This window comes from Thamnophis sirtalis, unplaced genomic scaffold, assembly GCF_051295495.1.
Source record: "Thamnophis sirtalis isolate CommonGarterSnake01/CBP01778 unplaced genomic scaffold, rThaSir2_p1.2 scaffold_11, whole genome shotgun sequence".
Lineage (NCBI taxonomy): Eukaryota > Metazoa > Chordata > Lepidosauria > Squamata > Natricidae > Thamnophis > Thamnophis sirtalis.
Window position 1 is genome coordinate 41,562,100 of NW_028261391.1, and position 12,031 is coordinate 41,574,130.

The 12,031-nt window shown below is 36.8% G+C and overlaps 1 protein-coding gene across 4 annotated transcripts in view; it reads left to right on the top strand.

Annotated features, from left to right (window-relative positions):
• The first annotated feature begins 278 nt into the window (after positions 1–278).
• Positions 279–12,031, top strand: part of GIGYF2 (GRB10 interacting GYF protein 2) — a 93,107-nt gene continuing 81,354 nt past the window's right edge. For 2 of the 4 annotated variants that reach the window (XM_087725646.1, XM_087725648.1), the window contains exons 1-2: positions 279–369; positions 10,932–10,989. In XM_087725646.1, the coding sequence (XP_087581772.1) occupies positions 10,949–10,989 (41 nt within the window). In that variant the 5' untranslated portion in view covers positions 279–369; positions 10,932–10,948. The remainder of the gene's footprint in view (positions 370–10,931; positions 10,990–12,031) is intronic. The other 2 variants (XM_087725645.1, XM_087725647.1) reach the window with 1 other exon arrangement.

The following is a 12,031-nucleotide window of genomic DNA, read 5'->3' on the forward strand; positions in this document are numbered from 1 at the left end:
TTCCATAGGATCACACATCGCTAAACCACAGTCGGCTTCCTAGGTTTGACGTCGTGGATTGTGTGAGCCCGGCCGCTAAGAACCTAAGTCACCACTTTCTTTTGGTTCAGGAGTTTGGAGAGCGCGGCTGTCCCGTAAAAGGACGGGAGAGAAAGAAAGCTCGGACAATCGATTCTACACCCGCGAACGCCGCATTTAGAAGCCTCTTCCTTGTTCCGTGAGCCGCTTCCTCTTACCCAGCTTACCGAAAGAGGGCGGGGCCACGGCAGTGAGGTCACATGACCTTGCGTGGTAGCGCGGTAGCCATCTTGTGTTGTTGGTGCTGAGGTTTGGCTTTGGATCCGAGAGGCTCTCTGTCCGCGACCTCAGGTAAACCGGCTGTTCGTAGGCTTGCCTCTCTTCTTTCGGACGCGGCTTCTTGCTGAGGTTCTTGGTTTTCTCCCCCTAGTCTCTGACTCACTGCCACGGGTTTTTTTTGGCCTGAACACACCTAGGCCTTTCGCTGAGCACCGGCTTCCCATATGTCTCGTATCCGGGGGAAGCGCCCGGAGACGGGCGAAATGAGCTGGAGACTGGCGTTGGGGTTTATTAGCTGTGGCATGTGAGTTACTTAGATAGTTTTCAGGGTCCGGGTGAGCGAAACGAAGCTTCAGTGAGGCGAAGGCTCACTTGGCACTGACAGGTCACCAAGCAGAGAGGGGCTTCTCCCTCTCCATGCGGCATATCGATAACATTTCTGAGGCTGGCTGGCTGGGTGGACGAAACTCTGGGCTCTGCATTCACAGAGAAGCGTGTTTATATTCCCAATTGCTGTGTATTCCTCTCTTTTAACTCGAAACACAGTTGTGTTATTTTCTTCAGTACGGGATTGGGTCTACATTTTTTTTAAAAAAAGGAAACAGTTCTAACTTTCCAAGTACACATTTTACCAAGTCCAAGAAGGAGGAACCCCTTGACCAATTTGTCGAGCGTAGGAATGGCGTTTAATATCTGTGAGTTAGGTAGTAGGGTGTACTCTAAATGGATGGTTGTGTAGTTTTTAATAATGTACCAGCCTAGGCATTATAGAGCAACTGATAATGTTTGGTAACTCCTATTATTTAATGAATAAGAATACAGTCAGAATACATCTAGGAAGAATGACAGGCAGTTGTGCTTAATACTGTACACAGATGTTGGAAATGTAAATAATTTAAGCAAATAGAGATTTATTGATAAATTCTCAAAAAGGGGGAAACAGCTTTATAGTTACTTATTTATATGTTTAATATTTGTATTCTATCTAGAATTTTATGAACTTAATAGATACAGTGAAAGAACTAGAATACCGCTAAATTCCATATGCCTATTTTCATAATACAATAGAAATTACTTTTTCCTAGCCTGTTTAGGCTAAATTTGCCACACCTTCTGCAAGAGATCAACTGGAAAATCATTCTCTTCAATTAGTTATGTATCCAAACTAATGTAAAATAGGCATAAATGTAACTCATACATATTATCCCTCTCCTAACTAAACTTTAATTGATTGGGTTTACACAAAATCATGTACTATAGCTTACAAATCTCAATGAATGTATTCACACAACACTCTTAAGATAGGGAAAAAATGTTTTGGCTAAGTATAGTATGTGAACTTTGTCATAGGTGTAAAACCATTATAGGTTGACTAGGTATGAAGGCTGTTGGCCCAATTTTCGTAGAAACTGATAGACTTGAATTATAATCCCACGATAGGCATGAAAACTGGCTGGATGTTTTTTGGGCTAGTCACACTGTCTCAGTCTGGCCAACCTTACAGGCTTGTTGCTAGGAAAATAGGAAGGAGTATTATGTGTGTTTGCTTCCTTCATTTACATAAGAAGTAATACAGGCAAATAAAAATCTAGTAAATGGTCTCCACTCTGTTGATTTTCCATAAGAAGTTAAAAACAGTTTTGTCAGGAGGCCTGTGGAGAATGAATGAAGCCACTAATTTGATTGTGTTGCTGCTGCTATGGGGATGGGTAGAAGGTGGGGGGATAAAGGGTTTTTATCATATGGTAGATTTTTTTAAATTTTGAAATCTGCCAGGAATTTGTTTAATAAATAATCAAAATAAATAATAACAAATGATTTATTATCTCAATGATAATAGTAACAGTGCAACAACTAGGGAATTTGCTACAAAGGCTTAGCAGTACTGATTGTTGAAAGAAAGTCCATCTTTGATTAAATAATGATCAGGAATATGACATAGGCAAACAAATAGGTTTGGAAGATAGAATATATACAGTGCAATTCCGGGAAACAAAGTATGACAAAACTTGGTTGAACAGGAAAGAACTAGATGGTTTTTAAAACATGGAGTTCAAAAATCAGAGCATTCTTGCAGGTTTTCCCAGTAAAGTTGAGTTGTGAAAATATCAGAAAATACATAAGGAATTAGTTCCTTTTGAATGTAAAGTATGTGAATATGTGCAAAGCTAGCTTTATAATATCTGACATTTTTCTCACATGGCAGTTGCACATGTATGAAATATTTAGCTACATATGTGGAGACTGTTAAACCATAGTGTAGTGTGTAGATATGTGAATGAACTTTGTTATTCTTTACTACTGCTGTAAGGGAAAGATTAGGAATATTTCCATCTGTTTCAGTTTATCGCAATTTGCTGTGTCATGATTTGGAATTGAGATGAGCTTTAACTGTAATATAGTTTAACTGAGGAAATTTAGAACCCATGCTTAGAAGTTGGCAAGGGTGTGAACAAGACAATTTCAGGTTTATTTTTATTGTAATCCTGTTTAGATTGTATTATTTCATGCTCAGTCTATTTAAAATACTTTTTACCTTTGTTTCATAATCTTCCATTTTAAAAGCTACAGCAGACTTTCAATTTATTATGCTTTTATCATTTTATTTATTTGATAATATACATACACTGCTACAATCAATGGTAGTATATAAGGAGCAAACCAGAAACAATATCTCAAACATATTAAAAATAACCACAATAAGAATATAATATAGAAGATGGCAACAGTTGACACTCAGGCCAAATTTCTATTGATACAAAATGATGTCTAGGACTTTCCTGAATGAGAGAAGGATAAGGGTCAAGCATACTTGCAAGGACATATTTTAAAGTGTGGTGGTTGAGAAGGCCTTCTCCCTGACCTAATTTAACAGGCAATCTTTAGACATTTAGGCAGGCAGAATGATGCTTGGCATGGTGGTCCTGATAATCCCAGTACAATTCCAGCAACAAAACTTTAACCTTGTAATACAAATCTGAAGAAGTGGATTTGGGGTGGTGGGGGTGGTATTATTTATCCTGAAGGGAATTTGAATAGCGTGGTAGCCTAATGTTGAAAACATTCACCTCCCACTCAGAAGGTTGACAGTTCAATTCTAGGTAGCAGTAGATGTTTAGGACCCAAAGAAAAAATATCTGCTGCGAACTTGTAGAATCAGGAACTTAGTGAAATACTTTTGTCTTTCCACATAAACTGCTAGATTATAATATTACTAGCATTGCTACTAGTACTACTAATTTATTGGACTGTTTATGAAGACTAAACAGCATTTAGTCTTCATGAACAATGCAATATATCTTATTCATTGCAACAAGCCTTCAGATTTCAAAAGCATAGATAACATTCTTCAAATTGGAATAGTTGAAAGTAGGCTATATTAGTCAAAACTTTCATCTGTTATTATTTTACAGAGGTCTGTTGCTGCTAGGTACTCCTTAATAGAACCTCATATTCCACATAGTCACAGTAGTGATTTTTGCAAGAATACATCAAGCTTGTCCACATCTGCCTCTATAAATTTGTTAATATCTTTTTGACTATATCCTTGGATATATATCCTATATCCAAGATACTTCATTGAGATAGAAAATATTCTTAGGTTCTTAATACTGTTTCATATCAATTAAGCATACTGTTGACTCCATAGTTTACTCATGTATCTGCTTTATACAAAAATAATAATTACAATAATTGAATGTTAATTACCATAATTGGTGATTTATGTCAGTAAACATGCTTTTATTACAAAACTGCACACAAGCATAGCCATCTGTGAATGTAAGCATTTAAGAGCTTCTCCTTTGTTCATAAAATAACCAGTGTGATAAACTATAATGACCTAAAAAAGCTAGAGATGATTGGAAGGATTAATAGTCTTAACTATTAATGCTGTCTTGTAATGACTCATCTTGAAAGCCTTAAAGACTGTTCATTCCTCACACATTCACTTTAGCTGGCTGTGCATAATTTCCTAAACATAATTCTAATTATTTCCTGGTTTTAAGAAGTGAAACTTTTTTTCCTTTGAAGTATTGATAATCCAAACAAAATTATCCAGTCTCTTCCAGTTTCATACCATATTCCAGGAAGGGTACAACAGCATATTTAAAATATTTTATCAATTTTGCTACAAGGACTATAGATTAAGTTGAAAATGTGATTGTCTGTATTGACTTTTATTTACTTTCTTTATTATTTTATTATTATTTATTATTACTTTATTATTTACTTATTTATCCATGAAATTATCCATAAAATAGCCAACCAATCCATTTGAATGCTGATAGAAACATAGTGGGTGGCATGTTATCTATTTCAAGAAGTAGTGAAGAAATGAAAATAGCTGTTAATAAGAGCATGCTTCTGTCATCTGATTATATGAAAGCATGAATTGTGTATGCTAAGAGAAACATAAAAGTAAGTGGAATGTCATACTTAAGAGTGTATGTGATAATAAAGAAAGAGATGGAGTCAGGAATATATAGGTGCTGAATGTATATGGATTGAATACCGAAATGAGTGGCCAATATGAAAGAAATACTTTGAGATGGTTTTGTAACATAGACAGAATGAATGAGGATTGTATTGCCAAAAAGTGTATATAAGAAGACTGAATGGGTCTAGAGGAAGCAATTGAATGAAAATGATGAGATTCTTGAAAAGAGAGAGAGAGAGCTATGCAGGTTTAAAGAACTTTTTATCTTTTACTTATTTCAGACTAAAATTCCTATGTGCTATAATTTCTTCACTGGGGAGCAGCCTGAAATCCATGATCGATTACCTTTTCTGCACCATTTTTTTCTTCTGCAGTATTTTTCAGATACAGTGAACAAAACTAATCCATCTTCTGATTGTAGTCATACCATAGATTTATTTACTTTGAGGCTTGATTGTGAAAGAAGGAATCTTCTTCTTCTACTGTGCATCCTTTTGTGGTTTTTGCAGGTCTACCATACAATATTCAGTCCTTCAGATTTTGGGTCCAAAAAAGTAGTTTTTCTTAGGTAACTACTACAGAATACAGACTTGAAAAGCAATGGGAGCTGCTGGAGAGAATTGAAAACAGTTAAGAGCTCAGATACATACAGTATTTTTCAGAGTATAAGATGCTCTGAAGTATAAGACACATCTAACTTTTGGGGAGAAAAACAAGGGGAAAAAATCTGCCTCCCAGCAATTTAACCCTAACCCTAACTCCTCCCAATTATTTAAGTAATTCTCCAAACATGACTAAGTCAGGGTGTAATTAAACAACAGGACACTATTACATTTCAGACTATACTTGTACAGAAACTTAAAATTGATGTGGCTTTCTGGAAGTATACATTATTCTCTGCTATTTAAAAGAAGATTCAATAGCACTGGGCCTCTTCAGACCAAGCATTTATTTTAAAAAGCTTCTTCATTTTGTTAAGTTGTCTAGCACAATAATAAAGCAGTTTTTTTAAAAAATAAGTTTAATAATTTGAGCATTCTATACAGGCATTTATAGTTATGACTTACCTCCTTGCAGCAAACATCCTGATTAGCACAAGACAAAAAATCTGCCTCTGCCTTCCAGCAATTTGCTTGGTGCAGGAAACAACAAGTTTCACTTTCAATTTGAGCATGGGCCTCCCAATCATCAGCTGTTTCAGGCTGCAGAGATTGCATAGCTGCAAGCCCCATTTTCTCCATTTGCTGCAAGGAGGTAAACTGCTGGGAGGCAGAGGCCAAAGTGTGGGGGTTGGTGGGTGAGCGGGGCTACATTCAGTGTATAAGACGCACCCAAATTTTCACCCTCTTTTAGGGAGGGGAAAGGTGCATCTTATACTCCAAAAATATGGTAGTTATCCCTCACTCCCAGAATATTTTAAAGTCTATCACCAACATTTTTTTAATGCTGCTGTTACTTTCTGTGGTTATTAATGTAATCTCCCGTATACACAAGTCTCCATCTTTTTGCAGAGTCTCTTTGGTATTGAAAAATGACCAGGATCCTATATTGCTGCCTCCCTAGGTAACAATGACGGGTTAAGTGTTAAAATCTGTTAGTTTCTATTTAATAATACAATGTACCTTATAATTCTCAGACAAATTTAATTGTAGATTTTATTTTTTATAAAGTTAAATAGAGCTGTACTTTAACTTTCTAGTCATGGTGTTTGCTCTCTCCCTCCCCCCATCTCCCTTATCCCTCCCTCTACCTTTCATGCACTTTTCATTACAGTATGACGGACCTATTGCTATGTTTTCTGAGTGAGTTAGCAGAGAGGCATGTGTGCTAGCGAGGGAGAGTTGCTGGGGGAGTGTCCTCCTATTTTAAGAAGTCTCCAAACTCAGGTTAGTGTAGATTTGTAGAGGAGTATAAGTGGCTCAGTGGCCAACATGCTGAGGTTGTCGATCAGAAAGTTTGGCAGTTTGGCTGTTCGAATTCCTAGTGCCGCATAATGGAGTGAGCTCCTGTTACTTGTCCTAGCTTCTGCCAACCTAGCAGTTTGAAAGCATGTAAAAATGCATGTAGAAAAATAGGAACCACATTTGGTGGGAAGGTAACAATGTTCCGTGTGCCTTTGGTATTTAGTCATGCTGGCCACATGACCACGGAGGTTCATCGACAAAAGGGCGAACAACAAAAGCGCGCCCGACTAAACCGTGGTGACAAAACTGTGAGTTCTAACGCGCGCCGATGAATGAGCGCTGAACCACGGTGACAGAAGCGTGCTGTAAACCTAACCCTAAACCTAACCCTAAACCTAACCCTAAATCTAACCCTTACCTTAACTTAAATCGTGCTTCTGTTGGCGCCCCGTTGGCGCCGCATTGATGATGTCGCGTTGATGACATCGCAATTTTGTTGGCGCGGTTTTGTTGTGCGCGCATTTGTCGAGTCACGGACCATGGAGATGTCTTCAAACAGTGTTGGCTCTGGCTTTGAAACAGAGGTGAGCACCACCTCTTGGAGTCGGGAATGACTAGCACATATGTGCGAAGGAAACCTTTACCTTTATAAGTGTAAGCATTCACTCAAAGCAACAGAACAATTAAGATAGCAACAGCAATAGCAGTTAGACTTATATACCGCTTCATAGGGCTTTCAGCCCTCTCTAAGCAGTTTACAGAGTCGGCATATTGCCCCCACAATCTGGGTCCTCATTTTACCCACTTCAGAAGGATGGAAGGCTGAGTCAACCCTGAGCCGGTAAGATTTGAACCGCCGAACTGCAGAACTAGCAGTCAGCTGAAGTGGCTGCAGTACTGCACCCTAACCACTGCGCCACCTCGGCTCTTTTTAGATAATCTTCGACTGTATTGTATTCTTTCTTCATTGAATGTTTTTGCTCCTTTGGTTGGATATAATTTGCCACCGAGAGGGGCCGATTAAAAGACTATTCCTGCCTTTGCATCATTGCACTGACCCATGGCAGAAAGGTATTTTAGTGCATATGCTGTTTTTTGTAGTTGGTTTGTGATTGGTTGGGACTTGCGGGATTTCTTCATGCTTATAGCTGCTAATGTCACCTATATGGACTTTAAATTTGGTCAGGGTTCATCTCATCACTTTGGATTGATTTTTTTTCTTTGAATGGTTTTTTTTTTAATGGCTGAAAAGGGCTGGACTAAAAGCACCCAGACACTTGATCATAGCAGCACAAGAACAGGCACTAAGCACCAGATTCATAAAAGTAGGGATCTATTAGACAGGACCAAAGGTACAGAGTATGGAGAGTGGTTCCAACAGATCCCAGGAACATCAGCACTCTCTGTCCTAAAGAGTGCAGTGCTAGGAGCAGCTAAGATCCTATGCAGAAAAATCAAACTCTGAGGTCTCTAGTAAAGGAGAATCCATATATCCCCATGGTTTATATTGTTTGTTGCATTTATCTTAGAAGAAAAACCCTTAGTAACCGTGGAAATCATAGGCTAGTAGATCAGGGGCTTTTTGTTTTTTTTGAAGAAGTCTGTTTTATTTTTTAAATGAACACAGACAAAAACAAAAAACACAAAACCATCTTCCATTACAAATTGTAGAAAGTGTGGCGGTTGGTTACAAAAACTTCCATGCGTTCCTTCCACAGTCATCACCTACAATTCATATCGAATCACATATTTTTAAATCAAGTATGCAGTATTTATATACATTGCTTTCATCATACCTCAGCCTTCATTTGACTGTAATTGTTTTTACATCCTTTTATATGAAATATTCCAATTGAAAGCAAAACCACATAATGGCATTCCATTAACTCCTCCCAACATCCTACAATAAAATTGCATGTTTATAACATGTTCTAAATAAAATATGTTTAATTTCTAAATTTCCTTTCATAGTCTCCATTTGCAATTTATATAGAATTTCCTCTTAACAAACCAATACATATATATGCATTATTATCATTATCAATCATTTATTTAACTATAACCATTATCACTTCATTTTATACATAATACTCTAACTAAATTTAACTTAATTTTTATTATCAGCTTTCATTACATCAACCTGTGTCTTTCCAGTAAAAGAGCAGTCTTCTGTCTTTTGCCATTTGTAGCATTAGCATTCTGATTAATATTTTGGTAAGTCTTATATAGACTTCTCTTCACAAGTTATTGTTCATTTCATTTCTTATGTAAACTCGAAACCCTCCATTTGTTTTTTCAATCAGCTTATCTTTAGTTATCATTCGTGCTTCTGATAAAGCTTCTCTCCCTATTTCCATCAATTTTTCTCTCTTTTCTTCTTCTGTACTTTGAAGTCTGGGATAGAGTTCCAGTCCATCTATTTCCTCTTTCCATATTCCACTCTTATCATTTCCAGCCAGGCTCAATTTACTATCAATATCAACAGTTTTCTTGTTTCTTTGATTATTTTTCCCTTCAATTTTTAGAACTCTGTCCTCCACTTTTTCCAATTCATAAACATCCTCAATTTTTCCATCAAATTTTACTGTGCTGCGTTCTATATTCTCCAATCTCTTCTCAATTTTTTCTGTTACTACAAAGATATTTTGAATTCCAAACATAATCATTTGCAATGTTAAGGTTTCTTTTTCTTGTTGTACAATTTTCCAATTTGTAAACACTGCCACTATAACATTCGAAGCTTTTTGTTAGATTTGAAGCGAGTTCATTTATAATCTTTCAAAGTCAAGGTCTCTCCACTCCAGCTATTGAAAGAGCTCCCGAAGAGCACCTGTATAAACAACCCGTGCTCTTCTCACTATCACACTATAAACAAGCAGAGAGACCTTGAAGTGTAAAGCAAATAATCAAAGGGAAGAAAAAAAAACAATATTTCCAGCCTCCAGTCTCCAAGTGGCAGTGCTACTTCCTTTCCTTCTATTGTTACAGACTTCTTTGTATTCCTTTTAATATCTTTTTTATAATCCAAACTTACAGAGAGAAAAAAACTTCTTAAATGGAGAAAAAAACCATTCAGTCCAGCATTGTAAAAATAAAGGAAAAAATCTTAATCCATTGGTATATAAAAAGAAATAAAAAGTAGTAGAAGAAAAACTAATCCATTCAGTTTAAAAAATAGGAAATATTTGCAAAAGTTCCATCCATGAAAAAAGATTTAAAAAAACAAGGATAACACACTGTCTAATGTAGCTTAATTTCGCCGCTTACTTTTTTCTGTTTTCAAATTTAATTTAACTTTAATTTTTTGGGGTAATCTCTTGTCTAATAATACAATTTCCTCATCAAATGGCACACTTTCTCTTTCTGCTTTCCTCCCGTTCCGGAGCTGTCCCAACTTCAGCAGCTTCAGTGACTGCGCTTCTATCTCCTGGATCAATCAGGGACTTTGCGATGTCCCTGAGATCAGCAGGACATACTCTTCCCTGTCACCGCCTCTGCGGAATGGTCTAGGTCCAAAAGGACCATCCAGCGACAAAAGTATTGACTGCAATTCCGAAGCAACAAGATCGCACGTTGTGTCGTCGCAATCGGGCTATTTGTGAAGTGTGTGAAATAGACATTTGTTTGTAATTATACATTTATGGATATATAGCAAAGGCAAGAATCTTTCTCATTCACACAAGATGGTACATCTGTCTTCTGACTTGTATGTTATATTGCTATATTTTGGAATACAAAGTTAGAAAAAAGGTTAGTTACTTCTGCTCTCCCAACTTAAACATTGACAAACATTCTCTGCCATCGCTGCCCCAGGTTTTAAGGTAGAGAGAATTGGATTGGTAGCAAAAATTAGGTGTTCACTATAGCAGTGTTTTTCAACCTTTTTTGTGCAAAGGCACACTTTTTTCATGAAAAAAATCACGAGGCACACCACCATTAGAAAATGTTAAAAAAATTTAACTCTGTGCCTATATTGACTATATATAAAGTCTTTTTCCCACGGCACACCTTACACTTTGTCACGGCACACTAGTGTGCCGCGGCACAGTGGTTGAAAAACACTGCACTATAGAACATGCTGAGAGTCATGCTGGGTTCTTCCAAGTTGATTGAGTTCTTTTAAAGGAAGCATCTTTCCTAATATTGAAAATGGAACAGTTGAATTTTAGTGGATACTATGTTTTATGCATTTATTGGACTAGAAGACCTCCAAGACCTCCCTTCCAGCTCTAAGGTGGCACTAGAACTCATATATACTATTATGTATTCATAGCTTGTGTTTTCTTTTTCAGGTTAATATTTTTCAAAAATGGCAGCAGAAACTCAGACACTTAACTTTGGGCCTGAATGGTAAGTCTGTCTTTCTCTTTATTTTTCCAAAAGATTTTTTTTCTATGAATGTTGATAATAGCTGGTTTATCAATATATTGCTTCAAATGGCTCCTTAGAAAAATACATAAGGTGTTGAATTATTTTTGTTAAATTGCAATTATGTAAGTTGTTTGTTTAAAGAATTTATATGGCTCCCTATCTCATTAAGATAGTGATCTTAGGCTGTTCCCAACAACTACTAAAAACATTACATAAAGCACCGTCTCATCAAGTCTCCATAACCATCCACACTACTGACCCCCAACTCAACACAATCCTGTGCCGGGGGGGAAGGAGAGCTAGGGTTCATGGCCTTTCAGAGGGCTAAAAGAATACCCCCCCCCAAATATCAGGTGGGAGACTATTCTAAATCAGATTTTTTAGTTTGAATTGTGTTGTGCTGTATTGGAGAAATCTCACATCAATTTTATGATGTCCCATGGTGATATAATTAAATGTTTTTTTCCCTTAACCGTCTTTCTTACTTGAAGAAAATATTGATAGTCACTTTGCTATTTCCTGCCATATTATACAACTTAGGGAAACCTGTGAGATATTTCCCTGGTTTATTTCTCATTGTTTCTTGTACATTATCTGAAAAAAGTGATGAGTCATTTCTGTATTAGACCTAAATACAGTAAAACTGACTATGGTTTTGGGCTTCACAATAGTCAGTAAGTAAATATTGAATTAGCCAGTTGTCCATCTAATTCACCACTCTTATGGTGTATAAAGCCAGTTAGGTGCCTTCTGAAAGTTGCATAATATACAATAGGATGATGGTCCTCTTTTGAGGTCACTCTAAATAAAAGGAGATTACTTGAGGTGGTAATCAGCAAGTAGAAGCTTGCATGTTATGGGCATATGATTTAAACAGATGACAAGCAAGAAAGAATAAAAAAGCCTGCTTGATTAGATTGAGGGAAGTAGAAAAGAAAACAAATAAGTAGATGGTTGAGCTTAAAGAGTAGAATGCTGTGAATCAGACCGGATTCAAATTGATATTTAACACAAAAAGGGT